At 42.3% G+C, this 20,695-nt stretch overlaps 1 protein-coding gene across 1 annotated transcript in view; it reads right to left on the reverse strand.

Annotated features, from left to right (window-relative positions):
• cdh7a (cadherin 7a) overlaps positions 1–20,494 on the reverse strand; it is a 66,761-nt gene extending 46,267 nt beyond the window's left edge. The window contains exons 1-2 of the mRNA XM_028976182.1: positions 20,118–20,494; positions 13,975–14,433 (exon numbers count right to left, since the gene is read on the reverse strand). Of these exons, the coding sequence (XP_028832015.1) occupies positions 13,975–14,226 (252 nt within the window). The 5' untranslated portion in view covers positions 14,227–14,433; positions 20,118–20,494. The remainder of the gene's footprint in view (positions 1–13,974; positions 14,434–20,117) is intronic.
• Between the last annotated feature and the right edge of the window lie 201 nt (positions 20,495–20,695).

Genomic DNA, 20,695 nt, shown 5'->3' on the forward strand with positions numbered 1-20,695 from the left:
GTTTTTGCCTTGGATTCCATTTTTATTTTTCTCTCTTATCAAACTATATGAATGCCATGACCAACCCAGTGTGGAAGGAGTGCCTCTGCTCATTTCTTTGTAAATTGTTCTCTGTGAATGATAGTTTTTTTGTTGTACAAAATGTTAATCTGATCTGGATTTTCCCTGTAGTATGATTCAACACAACATTGTGCCAAATTCAGCACAAAAATTCAAAAATTCCATACGAATGAAAAGATGCTCCTGTAAAAAAGAGTGTTCTGGAAACAGATGGAGCAGAATAAGGAAGAAAACGGATATGTAGTGCAGATTCCTGCCACCATAACTGAACAGATTCCACTGAAGATGAGGAAGCACTTGGCATCAGCAGCAGAGGTGATGCAACTGCAGCACATTATTAACACTAGTGGAGGAAAGAAGGGAATACAATACACACCACATTATACAAAGCACTGTGTTCACAAACGACCTTGTAATAAATCAGCTCAAATGTTTTATTCCAAGATACCAATTAATGAGCACCTGAGCCACACCACGAGTGTCATGAAACCGGAATATTCTGGTTGCATTTACTCAGGAACAGGAGTGAGAAGTGGGGGCAATGGTGGCCTAGCGGTTAAGAAAGCGACCCATCCGACCCGTTCGAATCCCGAGTCGCCAATGTGCCACTGAGCAAAGCACCGTCCCCACACACTGCTTCCGGGCGCCTGTCATGACTGCTCACCAAGGGTGATGGTTAAAAGCAGAGGACACATTTCATTGTGTCACCATGTGCTGTGCTGCAGTGTTTCACAATGACAATCACTTCACTTTCACTGCACTTTAGAGAAGAGACCCCACTATTTCTCACAAAAGGAAGCAACTGATCAATATATCTCAAGAGTTCAGCACCATAGACAGCTCCCTTTCTCGATGTACAATACAGAGTTTAATCTCTGTGTTAGTAAATTATGTTCTCTCTCTGATTTGGTGTATCGCACATGTTGGCTTGAATGTGGAGCTGGAAACAGCCTCATCACCAAAAAGTGCACCTTCTTAAATTATTTCAGATTGTCAGATGCTGTGTGACACCTAGGTGTACGACATATTGACAGGGGCAGAATGGATAAGCAGGCTGTATGAAAGATATCAGTAACTCTTGTTTTTTGTAAATAATTTCACACAACACTACATCCTAGTCACGGATGCAGCCGAATGAGGATGAGGATGGGGGCATAGAGCAGCATCCTGTCACAAGCATTGAGCAGGCTCTAACTGAAGGTGACAAAGAGTATGGCAGCAGAACAGGTGATGCAACCCAATGTTATTAATGGTAGTGAATGAAGAGACTTACATGCCACATGTAATAAATCAGCCGAAATGACTATTGTTTTTCTCGTATTCTTTTATTTATTTGCAGCATGGGAGACCTTTGTGTGAGCATGAAGACAAGAAAACCCTGGATACAGCCATGTGGACACGGAATAGGCTATGGGTTAATGCTATGTCAGGTTGGAATAGATTGAGAACATTGATGTGTGGTTTAACTTGGTCTGCTGAGCACATTTTTCTTAGCACAGGAGAAATCTATCAGTGATTTTATTATGCACCCCTTGAACATAACTTAAAATTAAAGTGGATTCTTCATTTTGTCAGGATTGTTGTAGGTAAGAGACGTGATTGTTTAACACACACTTCCCTTAAAGAAAGCTTCGCAAAAATATTTCTGGTTTACTTTTGCAGTTGCATTTGTTTCGATTAATTACCAATCAAAAGGGTCAGTGGTGGCCTAGCGGTTAAGGAAGAGTGTGGGAGAAGAAATCTTGAAACAGTGATTTTGTTGATGTGGAATATTATAATGGAAACTAAATATTGTGCTTTGGCTCATTCGACCCCTTGCTCATTCAAAGACAGCAAAATCTTTCACCTAACAGATCTAATCCGCTGCCAGGGGTCACTGTGACAAGACAAAGCTATTCACTTTACCTGTCATAATGGCTGTTCGGTGTGTATAAAAAAGTTGGTGTATGCCACAAATGAATGAAGGCATTCAGAGAAAACTGTCTTTTGCAATAGCTGACTTGCAATAGCTAACAGACAGTGTAAATAGGCTGCAAAATACCCCTGCATATCAAAATTTGGTCTATAATTACTAGTTTATTAAGGAAGGGATCATGAACATCAACATTCTTCTCACAATTCCTCAAGCCTCTCAAGCTGATGAGAGGCTCTTAAGAAATTTTCAAAAGGTGAAATAATGCACATAGAAATAATTCCTGTTTTATGTCTGGTAGCTTTTCTAAAAACAATCTATTGTTTCATATATTAAACAACTAATGTGAAGCTTGATTTTGGGGAGCTGAAGAACTGTAGAATAAAATTGAATATGATTCTTTTTTCTATCCACAGTGGTCTGGGAGTTGCCTGGGTAAGTGTGTCACCATGTTTTACTGCTTCCTTTCTACACACCTGCATTCACTGCAGTATCAGATTCTTTTGGAATACATGAATAACAATAACTACTACCTGTGGTAGCTCATCTTGTAAATCACAATACATCACCAAACACAGGCATAAAAATCCAGGATTCATTCCAGGCGTCCTAGTTTGGAGCAAAGAATAAATAAAATAAAGTGTTTCCTGCTATTTATTTAGTTATATTACAATGCATCTTGGATTCCTGGTGAGATTTTCTATCTGCAATCATTATTTTTTCATTCTGCTACATTTAAATGTAGTTCCTTTACACGTTGCTTTCCAAAGCAGCTCAGACTACAACATAAAAAACGAAATATTCAGTATATCACGTCTTGGTGCAATCAAACCTGTCATGTTATACTGCTGTTAGCAACACACTCTAACTGGTTCCAACAGGTCTCCCACGCCAACGCCACAACTCCTACACTTTGTTCAGCTGGTGAGGGAAAAGCAGGGACAGCCAGACTGTGTCCGCTGACTTTGTCCAACAATTACATTACTGATTCTCTTTGGTCTCTGTGAAAGGAATAATGGTAATGCTGCCATTTCAGGAATGGCACGCACATGAGGCAATGGAGGCTCTGCCTCTGTCTGAACTTGATCTGTCCGAACGTCACACTCACAAAAGTCTGATTTTGTAATTTCACTCGCTGCTGCCGGAGGCTTTCTGGCTGAAAAGCTTTGTTTAATGACGCTCTCCCGAGGCTCTCGGACAACAAACTATATTCTTTCACTTCAGTTTAAAGCGGCGGAAGGTTTCGCTCCACACACAGTGTTATTTTTCTTTTTTGTCAGAATTCTTTATTAAATAGCATTCTAAGCAAAGCAAAACAGAAGTAAATAAATTAGAGGTGGGCATAGATTAATTTTCTTAATCTAGATTAATATCACTGTGGTCTTGGAATTAATCTAGATTAATCTAGAGTAAACAAAATTAGATTAATCTACATTCTAGATTAATCTACATCCTAGATTATTCTACATTAATCTACATTAATCTAGATTAAAATGGCTCATTTGAATTCTGCCAAAGGCATTCAGAATATGTGTGCTACCCAAATAATGACTGAAAGTAAGTCTTTGAGAACGGGTTTCTCAAGCCAGGTGGCGCATTAGACCATGGGCTCATCTCCTGTTTCTGCATTGTGAAACTTTTTGATTTCGTTTCTTGAACCACAAATGATGAGCTGACACCTAAGAGATTTTCTGTGCAAATTGTATTCTGTACAAAAAGCAAGGTCGCGTCAGAACATCGCGTCACACATCGCGTCTTTCTGCACCTCTCTCTACAATATACAGTACTAAAAGAACATAAAAAAATATTCACAAAATAACACACATGCAAAATATTCCTAATATGTACATAAATTAAAATGAAAGAAAAACTTTTTGCACACAAACCCCACGCACCTCACAGCTCACGCCATGTGTCCAAGAGACCTGAACCGGGTCTCAAAAACAAAATAAAAGTCTTTAGAAAATAAGAAACTAAAAGACACAAGAAAGAAGAAATACACTTATAAATCTAGTGTAACCATTTAACTCCGGCACAATAGCTTGCGTAGTATAGACCCAGCTCCCAACCCAACTTTGTGAACTTTTGCCGATATTTTTTTTATCGCCCGATAAGAGTCTCACGTTAACGCAGCACGTTTTTATTGCCCGATAACGGCCCACCACTAAAATAAATACATTCGCACACAAATAATAACAGAAGTAAGTAAAATAAAAAAATTCCCTGGAATTCAATAAGTTTTAGCACTGCATAATAAGCTGGTCTCTATGGTGCCGCTCAGTGCTCCTCCACAATACTGCTGCACAGCCTGGATTCTTCAGAAGAACTCACTCTGACTGTTTGAGGAGGCGAACTAAAAAGCTTCCTGGCACGCTGGAGGCCATTAGACATTTTTTTACTCTGTGGCCACATTTTCCCGGACCAGTGTCCCCAAGGAGACTCAGAAGTCTGTATGTTAAAAAGAAAAAATATAACAATAATAATCTGCTCAGCCATTTCCACCATAACTGAACGTGGGGTTGAAAAGGACCATCTTAGAGGAAGGACAAGACAACACTGTTCTGCCCAGAGAGTACTGTCACCCTACTGAGGTGCAGTGAGCGAGAGGGTGGGGGATTGCTTATTGGTGACAGCATGTCTCAATCATGCTCTTCACTCAAGACATTTCACACTGATCTGTTTTCATCTTCATACAGCAGTTCAGGTGCAGTCAAATGTACAGTCCCGCAGGAACTCTGTCCATCACTCCATCCATTACTGTGAGGCATACCTTTATGGCACAACAATGACACTTCTCTGTGTATGGGCATGTGTGTGTTTGTGTGTGTGAATCACAGCCATCCTCAATGAGCCCCCTCATCAGACCCGTGTTTGCGTTCCTACAGATGTAAGATGACAGAATGAAAAACGGGGAAAAAAACAGGAATGAGAGTGAGATGGTAAGAGAGAGAGTGACAAAGAAAAAAGAAAGAAAGAGGAATACAGGGCTGGAGAGGGGAAGATTTGCAGAGAGAGGAAACAGTGGAGGTTGAGGACAAAGAAGGAGTAAATGGTAGGATGCCAAGAAGTAGGGGTTGAGTGACTAAGTGGGAGGACAAAAAAAAACGATGTGAAGAGTGACTAAGAAAGGACATAAAAGGCTGTTTCTGGAGGCAATGCTGTGGGGCAAAAGCTTCTCCCACTTAGCACAGTTAATAAAAAGCAGCGAATTTTGGACCACATTTCTGCCAGCATTACTTGCTCCTGCCTTTGTCCTGCCAGTTTTCTTGTCCGGCGAAGACACCTCAGCTGAAAGGAGCTGTGAAATCTCATTGTCAACAAAAACTGAAGAGAACTGGCGTCTCATGCAGCAGCAGCACCATCAGACCCTACCTGGCAGTGCATCAGACGTTGCAATAAAGGCAGACAAATGGAGAGTGTCATTACAACCCTGTCATCTGTCTCTGGCGAGTGCCAGGGCCCAATTATGTGCAGAGATTACGAACACCGCTGGTTTTACACACAGCTAATTTACTGTTCATCTGTCGGCCTCTTTCTTGCCGGCTTGGGGAGGAATGCCCTCAATGAAGACACCCTTCCCCTCCGAATATTGCCTGATTACGAACTCAGGCCCCATCTGCACCACCAGCACACTTCATCGGCTTGGCCAGCATAAGGAGCTTTGCCTGCGCTAAGTTGTCGGTAAAGTGCGGAATTGAGATGCATGTCATCTCGCGAGTGATCGACTCGCCATAGTGCTGGCGAAGCTTTTTCCGCTGCTCCTGTGCAATTTTAGTATGCAAATTCAATAAATGTGACTAAAAGCCAACCGGCTCAATGCCATACAGATGGTCCCTTTTTTTAATTAGGTACACCTACTCAAGTGAGTCCCAGCTCAACACACCGCTCACAATGGCAAAAAATGTATACATGCTTTCTTTCTTCCTCCATTTCTTTTTTTTTTTTTCCTTTTGCTTGTTCTGCCTTTCATGACCAACGTCCTTATGGATAATCAGGCAAATCATATGCATTCAAAAGACCAACCGCTGTTCTAATTTCTTTGCATACAAAGAATGGCACCCAGGCAAAGGGACAAAAAACCCAAACAATAAATAACATGAGTGTAGCTTATTATTAGAGCGCAGTGGCTGGAGACTGCTCTCGCTGTAAAAATTGAGCAGGAAAGAATTGAAAAGTCCACTCCTTTCACATTGTTATTGCACATCATGAGGCCACATGGTTGAATTACCTCCAAAAGAACATTATGGCCCTTTCACAGGTTTTTTCACACAAAAAAGATCCCAGAGGGCCGGGGTAGGGATACACAGCTGGGGGCATAAAATAAAATATTAGGAATAGCAGCTATTAAAAAGCCTGGAGACGCTTTTTTGTCCTCTGTCAACAGAGGCAGTCCTTGACCGTGCAAGTGACATCACATGTTCAGGTACAGGTGTGATTTGCACAGTTCTATATAAAATTGTGTAACAAGCAATACCTAATTTTCTTTATTATACTTTGTTATGGCTTGTTTGGTTCGGAGATGAGGTCAGCATCTTCTCTTGTTGTTTAAGACCTATCTGCAAGATAGATATTTAAATACAATGCAGCATAACATGGTTAATTCTAGTCAAGTTGATTAAATAATGACTTCCTTTAATACTAAGAAGCCATTCACCAGACTGGATATAGCAATGAATGCCATGCTACAGAGAACAACAGGAAAGATGTTAGACATGCAACCTGCAAAGATCATCGGAAGTACAAACAGATGGCAGAGAGTCTTCAGAGAATACTTTTAAAGATTTTGATTGAATTCCTTCTACAATGTTCTCAGGACAAACTGAACTGATTTCTTAGGCATGTGGATGGGCATTCAGGGCCCTAATATTGTGAGTATTTGTGCTCTGCAGCACATCAAACTGAACATCTAACTGACACAACCACCAACTTCAAGATGACGTTAAACGTCTGCTCTTAGCATTAGCATCTAAACTCAAGGAGATGGCTGCCAGAGCCCATCCCAGGAAACTTGGTGCAAAGTGGGGCTTCACCCAGGACGAGGAGCAAGTCATCACTGGCTTCAGACACACACCATATACTCACACACTCACGCCAATGGATGATTCAGTGTCACCAATTCACTTAATGTTCATTGTGGGGGGTAAGCTGGAGAACCTTGAGGAAACCTGCACCATGCAAAGTAGAGCATGCAAACTCCACTAACACATGGTCTAAGTCTGGATTCGAACTTTGGTGGTCCAAGTTGTCTGGAATAATTAAATTATGCCTTTTGATAGATTAACAATAATTAGACACAATTTGACAGAATAATTGATTACATGAAAAAAACGGTACATAAGTGTTTTTTTTCTGTGTGTTTGTGTGTGCAAAAAGTCAACAAGATTTCATGCATTAAGTCACCAAACTTGCAGAAACCTTTTGTGCCTTGCTGCCGGACAGAAAATCCTTCATTGATATAGTGAAGCGGCCATCTACGTTTGACGCTGCAGTTTCTATAATCAAAACATTAAACAATATGGGGGAGGAAAATGGATGAGTCTGAGTATTATAGACAGGTACTTCACCAGGTTGACAGTTAGGCCTAATGTGTCAGCAGTTCAGATTAACACAGTGATTGGTGAGGACGGAATGAGTAGCTGCACAGCTAATACTATCAACAAAGGAAAGCTACCTGGCTGTTTCATGCAGAGTGGAAAGAAGGTTACAATTGCTGCCTTAGTGTTAATGCTGCAAAGATTTATTACAGCAAAATTCAGGATTCTCATCCTTATATGTAAGAAAACATGGATTGTTTTTTAGTGGAACTTGTTGGTTCAATCATTGATGGTAGAAGTTTGAAATATTCTGTAAGTATCTGTTCAGCTGGACCCAAACTGACCTGGGCGCTCCGCACATGCTCAACATGTGCTTGTCTTTTTATTAAACCCGAACACAGGTTGCGGTTTTGCTGCACTTGAGGACCATACGGCAGCTTTGTTTACCTTTGGACAACACCATAAACTCAAGGAATAAAACTTTATTTGCAAAATATGTGAAGCATGCAGCACATAGGAAATATACAGAGCAGTAGAGCTGTCCAAATCACAGCTTGACATGGACCAGATTTCTGACCGCAAAATTGCTTGTCTATTGTTTTGGCCTGTAATGCAACAGGCTGCAGAACACATACAAGCTTAAATCAACACACAGCAGAAAATAACAATGCACTTATATTGTGGCATACGGACAATAGTTTGTTTAAATTGCCAAAAATAGTGTGATATATATATATAAGTACTTTTAACTGTATGACAGATGCTAAATGATACAATAAAATAATATAAACAGCCAGCTGTTTGCTAAATAAAGGTTCTTCTATAATTTGTTCGGGCTCAGAGACATACTCAGATACAAAAAGTGAGCCCAGAAATAATCAGTTTATGCGCTGTACCTGCTTGTAGCTCAATCTGCTTTGCAAGATATATATCCCTAGATGAAGTGCTTACATAAAGTGTAAAGTGAAGTGATTGTCACATGTGATACACAGCAGCAGCACACAGTGAAATTTGTCCTTGGCATTTAACCCATCACCCTGAGTGACAGGCGCCCGGGGAGCAGTGTGTGGGGACGGTGCTTTGCTCAGTGGCACCTCAGTGGCACCTTGGCAGATCGGGATTCGAACCAGCAACCTTCTGATTACGGGGCCGCTTCCTTAACCGCTAGGCCACCACTGCCCTATGTGACTGGCTATCCAAGATGAAGCACATCTAACCCAGAATGAATGACCTACCCTTCGCTCATTGTGCCAAGGTGAGACAAATAAAGCTTCCGGTTTCAAGTCGCTCAGTTCAGCATCTTTTCTTCGCAGCATCTAGCGACAGATCCAGGACAAGCGTATCACTGCAAGGAGCTCAGGTGCAAAGACCGTCCTGGATTGTCATTTTTCTGACACTTCATCGGATCATCTCATGGAACCGAGGGGGCTGCCAATGTAATTAAGACTCAGATGACGAAAAATAAAAATTCCCCATTCCCAGAGATGCATCTTGCATTTCAACATGGTAGCTTTTTAACTTACTGGATTGATTGCTTATGTTTTTGAAAGCTTTCCTTAGGTGACGGGCTCCTTTCACTCGTTTTATATTTGCAATGAATCAACAGCTGAAGAGTGCTATATAAATGCAAATGCAATTGTATTGCACTGAGCTGTTGCCCCATTCATGGGAAATCTCAGCTTCGTTCTTCAGACACTCTTGAAGGATATTTTCCCTTTCTGTTCCTCCTGTCATAAGATCCAGAGGTGTCAGCTCACATCATTCTCCAGAAAACGGAAAAAAGGGGCCTGCAAGATTCTATCAAAGAGGGCTGCTCACAAGAGCATCAATCCCTTTTCTGTAATTATGAGAAAGGGTTTCTGTTCATATGCTACACACTGAAGGAGCGTATGTGTGTGGACATGTTTTCCTGACTGTGAGAGTAATGCTAGCGCGCGTGTGTGTGTGTGTGTGTGTGTGTGTGTGTACAGTAAGTGTTTGTTTTCATGTCAGATGCTGGCAGCAGAGAAGTCCTGTGATTGCCAACCTAATGACTTTCGTCTGTGCTGATGACAAATGGCTGTGGCCACATCGCACTTGGCCTGGGAGGCAGATGAAACGAGCAAACTCCTTCCTCCCCGCACCGCATTTCATTAAGAAACACATGTTCCAAATCATTATGAAGAGGATTTTTTGGGTGGGGAGTGCTCGCTGATCCCCAAACTTGAAAAGGCGGCCTTCTCCCCTCTCATTTAGTTTAATTTGACGGCTGTGAATCATTGATGTGGCCAGGCGGTACTGTGGCACATGTTTAGCTGACTTGTGTGCTGACAACGTTTTTTCCAGCAGCATGTGGGGGCGGAGTCAGTCACAAGAGAAACAGACGGCCGCTGGCCTGCTCCTCATTAGCAGCACATTTAGGGTGGAGGGCTGGGGGGACACTGAAGTGGTTGGTTTTGGAAGCACAGGAAAGGGAAATGTAAATAGACTACTGGCACGGCCGGAACTTTCTCTCATGCTGAAGCCGGGGTCTACGCCATCAAAAGATCCATTACAATTAAGACCAGAGTCAGAACTCTAGAGCCACGCCTTGGTGATGCATCCACGCAAGGGCTGTTTCTGCTAGCCAGACCTCCCCCCAAATGCTCTCCAGGCAAAGTTATGGGCAACTAGACTGACCCACCCGAGAAATGAGAAATTCTTTTTCCAACTTTTATTGGTAACAGTGTGTTGCACTCAATGCCCCGATGGGGCTCAGCGCAAAAGATAGGTGTGGCTTTCTAAGCATTCGGTAAGACAACAATGTAGTGTTGTAGATGTGTGGACACACAGAGGCTGAAAAGACCAGCTTTACCATCTATTCCCGGTTTGTGTGTAAAACTATTTAATTCTAGATCTACATCTCTCTATAGGGCGCACGGTTTCCAATATTTATCCAATATTTCTATGTGTCACAGCCAGCAGTGGACAAAGTTCAACAAATTTCAACTTTGACCACATCGCGAGCACAAAGCCACTGAGTAGCGCAGCGTGAAACTCCTACCCGGAGCGGCGCTGTACTCAGATCAGGCCGTCACAGTCACTACCGGCACTACTTTTTAGCAAGAATTTTTAGGCTGCCGCCGCAAAATCGCCAGGCCCCAAAATCACCACATTGAGCTCACATGCCTAATCGGCACTCAGATTTGATCAGACAGCATGAAGCACCAATATGAATCCAGACTCCAGACTTCCTGGTAAAATGTATGAGTTTATTGGTGATATACGCTTCCTGCTGAATTCTCAACACGTCTGTAAGAGCTGTAATGAATGTGTACTTTCAGGGAAGACAGCGAGGTCATTAGTAATAATTGTTGATATTACTGAAGCACACCACCTCCCCCAGACATGTACATGCATAATTCATCCTGCTCTTTGTGACATCTGCTTAATTCCAGTGTTTTCCACAGTCACGTCTATCACAGAATTGTGTCGTTTTTTCAAACCCAGCTTGATACCTCCTGGAATTCCATTTATTGCTGTGAAACTGAGACTAATTTAACCATAATGATTCAACTGCAGACTGCATTCTCAGCCCCTGGTGAAACATGTAGCTGGGTGGCAGTGGGTAACACACTTGTCTATGAACCAGATATCCACAAAGTCATAGTTTCAAACCTACTTCCTTCAGTTGTGTCCTGGAGCAATACACTTAACTGCATGATGAACTGTCCCTGTAACCAGTAACTATAGATCACTCAGGATAAGGGTATCAGATAAGTGTAAATGTAGTCTGATATCCATTCACATTTTCCTTATGCCAAGGCAAAGCACAAAAACAGAAAAATCCAAGAAGGTGACTAGTCTCTGATATAAAATATCTCTGAGTTGGGAGCTGTGGTTTTAGTTCACTTTCCCCTGGACCCTGAGGTTCCTACTTTGTTCCTCTATGCTCCCTGCTGTGTCTCTGGTCCTTCTACTGCTCTATCTGTTCCAGAAAGTTCTACTGTGCTCTACAATTAACAATTAGAACAATCAATGAACAAGATCAAATGATTTCTGATTCTCACCCTTTGTTCCTGGGTCAGATACGAATATAAAGCTTTACAGTAAATGATTAATATGATTAATGATTAGGTTTTAGTCAATTTAAGATACGTATCTGTCATCTGATGATATACTTTCATGATATAGATTATTTAAGGTTAGACTTGCTTGAGTTAAGGAGTATGCATTTTCTTTGTCAGAGCTATTTATATACTTTATAAATGAGCTTTCACAGTAATACTTCCACTTCAGTCTATTGTTTAAAAATTTTCCTCAAAACTTCCTCTTAAATCTTTAATCATTTAAAAGTTTTACTGGCAGTAGTCAGAACATTAGCAAATTAATTAAAGAGTTTAAGAAACACGGGAATGTAATGAATCTGCTTTATGACAAATCTGACAGATCAGGGAATGTTATATTAACCCCAAGAAGAGACAGATCTCCTACAGTAGTGCTGCATAATTCATGGTCTTCCTTGTTCTATAATTAACCAAGGATCAGGACCTGGTCACCAATCTGAGAGACCGTCAGATGGCTTATCTGAATCTATTCTCAGATATCACATTACACATAAAGGACAAAGAGCTCAGATGGCCGATCGATGAATAAAGTGTGCCGAGGACATTTCAAAGGGTTAATGGCAGATGTAGACAGATTGTGTGACAGATAAACGACCAACAGTAAGTCAGTTAATAGTGTGTCACAAGGGACTCGTCTTTGAATGCAACACATTCATTGAAACACTTCAAGAGATAATATGCAGTGGTAATATTTTCCTTCTAAATCATTCATTCAACAGCATAATGAGCTGAAATAATGTGGCTCTGTCAGATATAAAAGACTGAGCTCTGTAATCATATGCCAAAATATGAAGCAATGTAGTACTTTTATTTACTATATACTAACATGGCATGTCTTGTACAGTTCACATGACACTTGGCATGTTTACATGATGTTAAAGAAAATCTAATTATTACAAACTAAAATCTAAAAACTAAAAGTTCAACCAGATCCAGACTGGACTTGACGTTGTGTAATAGTATAGCCTCTAATATAGAGTCTGACCTACAGATTATCCCTCCTGTGCTTGTACACTGACTAGTAAACTAGTAGCTTTCTTTCCAGTTGGTTCCACTGTCTTTTCTTCTCACACAGCTCAATACGCAGTGACATTTTTGTTTTCTTTCCATTTAATCACGTCCTGTTTTTTTGACACATGCAACGTTCACATAGTACAATTTCTAGAACATTTGCCAGCTCTCCTGAACACCATCCACCAGCAGGCACCGCTCTTGCACACCTGGCTGAAAGTCAGTTTTCGAAGGCACACATGCGTAATTACAATAAAAGGCCATGATATGCACGGTGGTGGAGGTGCGAGCAAATCTCCACGCAGCGCTGCAGACGGAATAAGCGAGCATGTGACGCCCATACCCATGTTCGTCTCAGCCGTCAGGTGGCATGAGCAAGACAATCTGCTCTCTGATCAATTCCCTGATAAAACTCAATCACTGCGTATCCACTTCCTGCTCTTCTTTTTAGACATTTTTTCTGCTTTTTTTTTTTGCAGCCTTTTTGCAGCCCATCACTTAGTCACTTATAAAAATCAAAAGCGCAGTTTAACACAGACAAACTCTGCACTGGTGATAACACACATAGATGCACCATCAACAATTTGACGAGTTTCTTTGATGTGAAAATAAACAGGAAAACTTAAAAAGCTATTTTGAGGAATTTCCCTTCACATGTCTAGCATTCTTAGACTGAAGGCAATGTCATTCATTCCTTTAAACCATTCAACTTTGTTTGCCATCAAATGCATGCTGAACTCATCAGCCATTTTAAAAATGCGCTTGCTATAATACATTCATTATAAATAAATTGCATATTATGTCCTTTTAAAGATGACCAACTGTTAAAATTACATTAAAATTACATTAAAGAAAACAGGAGCACTGTCAGATTTTCTCACACTGTGATTCTTTTCTTGTATTTCTTTGGGAACACACCCGGTCCCATCAGAGAGCCTCTGAAGAGTCGGTATCTCTGCACACATTCCCCATCACTGGAGACGGATATAAAAGGCTTCAGCACCTCCAGATCCCCTGTGTGCTCAGCAGTCAGGCTGAATGAGCATCTATAGGTCAGCAGGAGTCTGCCTCTAATACACGACAGTTCGAGCTGGGGTTTTCAGAGATGCTTTCGTGTGTTTCTTAAAATAAATATGCCAGGTTAGCGAACAGACAGACGGCAGATACACCCTAACATTAAAGCAGGTGTGGCAGAAGTTTGCCAAATGTCTATCAGCCTGTCCAAACATGAAAGTCACACAATGGTAACAAGGCATGGAATCATTGCTTGAAAGTTCCACAGCAATACATGCGAAGCCATATTTTGGATCGGTTTACAGGTATTTCAAGCTTTACCAAGCAGCTGATGAAATAAAACCAAAGGTGGCCTTACCTTGCCGACATACAGCGGATCATCCCCCGTGTACTCCTCCAGCACAAAGAACTGGTTCCATACCCAGCTACGCCTCTGCCGGTGGTGGGTGCGGGAGCCCAGTCCAGCACCGGCCTTCTGGATCTTGTGAGGGACCCGGCGCAAGGGGACAGAGTTCAAGGTCATCCCACAGCAGCTCAGCTCCCACTGCGACACCAGCACCATGGTCATCAGGCCAACAACACTCCACACTGGAGGCCTGTTTCGCTTCATTTGGATTTTAGAAATAATGTCAAAGATGATGAAAATATAAATCTTTTTCTTTTTAGTTCTAAGGCAAGCAGGCAAGAATCCAGAAATATATGGAAAAATAATAAATGTCAGATAAATGAATGTCCACCACGGTGAACGTGGGATCAAAGGATGAGAGTATCCAGAGCATGAGACGATGTAATTGTCGGCGAGCTGTTGCCCCGGCACCTGGAGTAAAAAAAGAGGGAGAGAGGGAGAGGGGGAGAGGGTCTCATGAGAACTCCTGGGTGAATGTTTTGAAATAGTTCACTGACCTCTGACTTGTACAAATTGAGCCCAGTAATGGTGTGGTTTCTGAGGTTTCAAAGGCAGACATGTCTGAGTGGAACTGAGTGAAATGACTTCACATGCTCCAGAGGAAGACATCAGATGCTCAGGTGTGCAGCTGCAACTGCAGCAAACCTCTCCTCTCATAGAACCCTGAACATATACAGCATAAACTGAGAAACTACATGTATTTTAGTCTAGGTTCCTTACTAACATCATAGAGTTCTTTTTGGGTATTAATACACATCACAGCTGACTATTAATAAGTAAACAGGTATTCAGTGCCATAAAAATATTATAATAATAACTTAAATTTGCAAAGTGACTTTCAAGGAACCTAAATAAATGTCATAGCAAATACATGTAATTAATTATTTGTTTAGTAATTCTAAATATTTCCTGTTAATAATACTATTAACACTCACAAACAAGCAGAATAACACTATTTTGTCTACAGTATTTTTTTTAAGTCAAGGCTATATAGAGTATATTAAAGTAGAGTATAGCCTAGACATCAGAAAAGTCATACAATGTTGCTGGTATAATAACAATATAACTAAATATGTGCCGTGCTGTCACACACTAAAATAAAAAGATAATCATTTAAAAATTATACATTATTAACTGAACTTTCATCCCTTATTAATTATTCTTATTCTCCAAGTGGGGCACGGCAGAATCGCCAATGTATACATTATTTACAAAAGTAACAAATAAAATGAAAAAAACATAAATAATTTCTAGACACTTTAAAGTCTTTGAAGTCTTTCCCATGTCTGTATGTGCAACGGCTCAAAAGAAATACAGCACTGGATTGTCTACCATTTAAAAAAGAATCCAAGTGAAATGTTTGCATTTCTTTCTCATTGTTCATCTAACCCCTTTTATTTAATCAATTTCAGAAAGATCTTCCAGGTTTGGATTTAGAATTATAAGCACTTGTAGTTAAGCATTAGTAAAAAGCCAGTGGAAATAATCCTTTTTTTGCCAGTAGTGAGGCTAGACAAAAGCCTTAAAAAAATGGTTTCTGTTCTGAATGAACCAAAGTGAAAAAAAAAATGTTAATCTTTTTTTTTTAAACCGCTATCTTTTCCATTGATTCCCCCATTAATCCCTCCTTATAAAATCACTGACCCTACATTCAATGTGTACTTGATTTGCTTAGAGCCATTAAAATCTAGCCAGTTGCGCATGAGTGTGACTGCCAGGAAACAAAGGTCTGCAGTCTCTGAGGGCATTACTGATAAAAGGGAGGGGTTGTGGAGATGCTGAAATGAAGTGCATTTTCTGCTCAGGCCTTCAGGCCCCACCATGGGGTTAAACCAGCAAATTAAAGTTTGGCGCAGGTGTCAGTCCCCAAATGCAAAATCTCTCAAGCTATCAAGACAAAAGTGATGAATTGCAAACCATTCACCTCCAACCACAATCAGCCTGACAGCAATAGTCGCGCCATCCCTGCTGAGTAATAGTCTGTGACCAAATATGCAGACAGATACAAGGTGTGTCACATTCAAATTTTCCTTTATTTGTTTATCTGTCCCTGTTTTGTACAATGCCATCAAACTCACAGGAAAAAATGCCCCCAAAGAGAGGCAGAAAGCAGGACGCGATGCTGTGTTCTAATAGTGCCATACAACCGCCTTTCAAAGCAATATAACCTTGGATGCAACGAGAAAAGTTCCACTTGCAAAATCCTCCTAAGGGGTCCCAGGAGGCTTTGAGTGAGTGGAAACCTTTTACGTGTTTGAAACAGCCTTTTAAAGTCAAACACTTACACTCTGGAGGAAAGAAAAAAGAATTTCTTAAAAAAAAAAGAATTTGAGGCAGAGCAAAACTGGTGCTCTCTGGGGAAATCTGTCCTTCCTATGGTTCACAAAGCATTAGTACAGGACACTCGGTCCAACACCTTATTTTGATGTTGCAATGGATTCCCGCATTATCTGTTAAAGATCTCTTCAGGCCATGCTTTCGAAAGTAAAAATAAATGAATAAAAGATATATGGAGCTTAATCTCAGGCTCTGTCATAGGACTATTTGCCCATTTGTGTAGGGCTTTTCATCCACAGGATCCTCAGATTGGAACATTATTTAGGAGACAATATCCAGCCGAGATTACACTGCAATTTGGCTGGCCCGAGTATGATGCGGCAGGACGATACAGTCCCGAATGCTAAAAAGAATAGAATATTGCCGATACAATCGTGACATGATGAATAGTATTTGGACCGAACTGAACAAGCCCAGTTTTCTCATTATCTAAGCATCTGGGAGACGATTCCACAATCAGTCAGGCTAAATCATGGTGAGAAGAAAGTTGGCCGAGCAGCCTTGCTTCGGTGGGTTCCTCTGGGTGAGCTATTGTGCTCCCAACACGGGCTGGTCACACAACTGAACAGAACAACGTTCGCTCGCTCGCAATCTGATGGCGGGAAAGAGTCTTCCGTTTGAGAGCCAGTCCGACTCAGGAGGGAAACGTTTCATCTAAAGCCTCTAATCTCTCTCATAAGCCTCACTTTAGAAGGGAATTACCAGTGCTTAGCTGCTGATTATATCTCCACCCTTTTAAAACACCTTTCGGTGTCAATTCAGCCCATATTTTAAAAAATGTCAGGAAAGTATTAGTGTCAAGATGAAACATATCTGGCCTTCATTGTCTGCATATTATTCTAAAAATTTGCAACTTTCAACTCATACTGTTTCATACTGTAACAGAAACTATTTTAATAATTAGCTATTGCATGGCTGTGGGCATTTAACATTTTTCTTTTTTTATAGGCAGAACCTTTAATTCATGATAATTCCCATTATATTTTATACTGGAAACTGGACTGAAACACAACTTGACTATTTCATTTCTCTACACCCCGTATTTTAGCTAAACATTGATACCAAATGTTTTCACACTCTACATGTTCTGATAACTGACAGTCAATAAAGTCCAATATACCGGAGTGTAATGGACATTGATTCCTAGTTGAATCGTGGTCCGAGAGATTGCTATATGACTGAGTTTGAAAATTCAACTTGAAATCACCATTTTTTACAGCAGTGACAATTTATATGTATAAAAAGAGCTGTTTCATCAACACTGTCTAAGAATCACTGAAATATTAGCAATGAATTACTTATAGTGTCAAATGCCAGTTTTGACACCACTGATTTACAGTACAATGCATCAACGAATATTCACAATGTTGTTTAATTAAGTTTTGCTAAACGGGAAGTTATTATGCTTGAGTGCAAATATTTGCTAAATAAGTGCACATTTTGGTAAGCGCTTAGAAAGTAATAATTTCTATCACTTGCTCATTAGCTGCTGGGCCTGGATCCAAGGCATTAGCATGTTGACATGTCTGGGGAATGAGGGACTGTCAAAGCAAACGTTCAAGATGCCAACACCCTACTTGAGGCATACGAGGATTATTCAATAAAATTCGGGATCTGCACGGGCATCGCGGGACGGTCGTTAATCCGAAGCTCTGGCCTGGCACCCAGTTTGGCCTCACTCGTCTCTGCCTCTCCTCATCCGCCTCTTCCTCCTCTCCTCTTCTCCCTCGTTCCCCCGCCTCTTCCATCATGTTCTTGCCCTGAGTGAATCTGTTCTCTGTCGGGCTTGGCTGCTTACCCAGACTTTGTGTTGAGCGCGCTTCGCCCAAATGGTCTGGGACAGGATGATGAAGTCTCATTAGCCTCTTGTGCCATCTGACGAGTGGCGCCCGGGCGCTAGCCCTCGCAGTCCCCGTTCCCCAACAGCAAGAGAGCAAACCAAAGCAGCCCCCCCCCGGCCCCTGAAAGCGAGCAGTGCGCTCCCTCCTCCACGGCCCCGCTGGGAGAGAGCCATGGCGGCTTCGTCCAGTGAGGGGAGGCTCCTGGCATACGGACGTCAAGCGCGGCGTGGGGACGACTGTTAACATATGGCCTGGTTATTGTGGCTGCCTTAGTCAGTCCGTGCGCTCGAGAGGAGCCGCGGCGGAGCTGCGCGAGCAATTCGACTCGAGGACGCTCACATATACAGAGGGGCAGCAGCCGCAGAAACACCGACACGAAATAAAGAGAATGTGGACGATTCTTCTAGAACACAACCATGGCAACAGTGAACAAAAAACAATCAGTGTAGATTGACTGCACACTTGAATAAAGCGGCCTGTATTTTAATTCTTTTTTTTGTACAGCACAGTGCCATGAATTGGTATTAAACATCTGAATTATTATTAACACTCAACAAAGCACAAAACAAGTCCACAGCATTCAAAGATCTGGCCCAATATTGTGTGGGTCCCACTCGTTCTGCTAAAACGGATTGCACTTTGGGGCATTTGCGGACTTGGTCCACTCCTGGAACTCTTTGTTCTGCAGAAAGGGGCGAGGCGTGTAGACGCCCACATGAATGCAGGACCCAAGGCGTCACAGCAGCACATTGTCCAGAACATTGTCCATCTCCTGATCAAAATATAAGGTCTAATGCTTCCAGGGGTCTTCTAACCCCTTATCACTGTGACCCGCATCAAGGCTTTCTGTGCTGAAACACCCTGTTGTCAGCGCAGCGCTTGTCCACCTTGGACCACTTTTGGAATTTGTGGTCCACCGCGTACCAGGAAGACCTGCTGTTTCTGAGGGACGCTCTGACCCATTTATCTCTCGTCAAGCTCCCTCCGATCCTCATTCCAACGCATCAACTTCAAGAACTCACTGTTCTTTTTCTGCCTGATCCATCCGCCATCGACAGGAGCCGCCGTGACCAGATAACCAGCATCATTCACTTCAGCCGACTGCGTTTAAATGCTGTAAGACCTGCAGTTAAGTTCCATGTGCGACATAAGATAAGACACGTATTTTACTGCATTAAAAGACAGAGTTCATTCATATAGTTTGAAAGGAACCCAATGGACGTCGCTGCTCTACGTTGTGGTGCATTTTAAAGAAAAGATATTTATATTCTACCATTCGCTCCACCTTGTGGACGTGCTGGAGGTTACAGCGCAGGTTACAGAACACATCGCTTCACGTTACTGCGTCCGAGACGTTAATACACCAGAAAATAGTACAGGAAACTACGTAGAGGCGAACCAGCACGATCAACAATTTCTAAACTTTGTAAGGATGCGATATTGCCCTGATCACTGGTCAAGCTCGGACCAGAAACGTGGCTGGTCATTAAAGTTTAAACCGTAGGACGGACAGGATTACGAAGCGGGGATGTTTGCAATTCTTCTTTTTATTCTGCCCACTAATGCAGAAAAGAGGCAAAAAAAAAATATATATATACGTAACTTTAAGGACAAACCATTATTCTAAATATTATAAAAGCGGTCTGTATCGGAGCAGATCGATATTTCTGGATATCATTAAAGCTGCCGCAGAGGAGCCGTTTCTGCTGAATACTAATTCATCATCGGTCGGCGTGAGCTTTATTTCGGAAAAGAAACCGGCTTCCCGACTCGAAACACACGCACTGCGCCTCAAGCCGACTCTCTCTCCCACACACACACACACACACACACACACACACACACCAAAAAAAAGTTTAAACGCGGACGCGACTTAATCCCAAAAGTTGCGGGTGCGCGCGGCCCGGAGCTCCGTACCTTTCCTACCGGTCCGCTCCTCGGCGCGCTCGGGGACTGGAAGCCGGAGGATCAGCCGAGCATCTTTATAAAGCGCTCCGGCGCGCCGGGCTCCTTTTGATGCCCTTCCCTTCTCCTCCTCTTCTCCCCCGGCCGCGGGTGACGCGCGCCGCCGCCGCCGCCGCTCCGCGTAACCGCGCTCGCCCCCTAACCGCGCGCCGCCGCCACAATGAGCCCCATTGAGCGGCCGCAGCTGCAACGGACGCGGGAGGACACTGCGCTCTCTGGCGTCACCGTCGGTCCCCGTCCCCTCTCCAAGACGCGCGCGCGCGTCGTGGCTTTACCACGGGCCACGGCACGTGTGGAGTAGTCCGCGCTCACACGCACACGCACACGCACACGCACACGCACATCCCAATGGGAATAGAAAGAGCGGAGTTAAAGAGTGGATCAGGTGTACACGCTGCGCGCCGTTCTCACACACTCAGTAACCAACATCCACTCTTATCGAATGAACTGTACGAATTGTTTTATCATTCAGTTCCAGTCTAATTTTAACACAATGAAATGCGCCAGTGGCGAGAGCAGCTCTAACGGGT

The sequence above is a fragment of the Denticeps clupeoides genome, chromosome 4, assembly GCF_900700375.1.
Source record: "Denticeps clupeoides chromosome 4, fDenClu1.1, whole genome shotgun sequence".
NCBI lineage: Eukaryota > Metazoa > Chordata > Actinopteri > Clupeiformes > Denticipitidae > Denticeps > Denticeps clupeoides.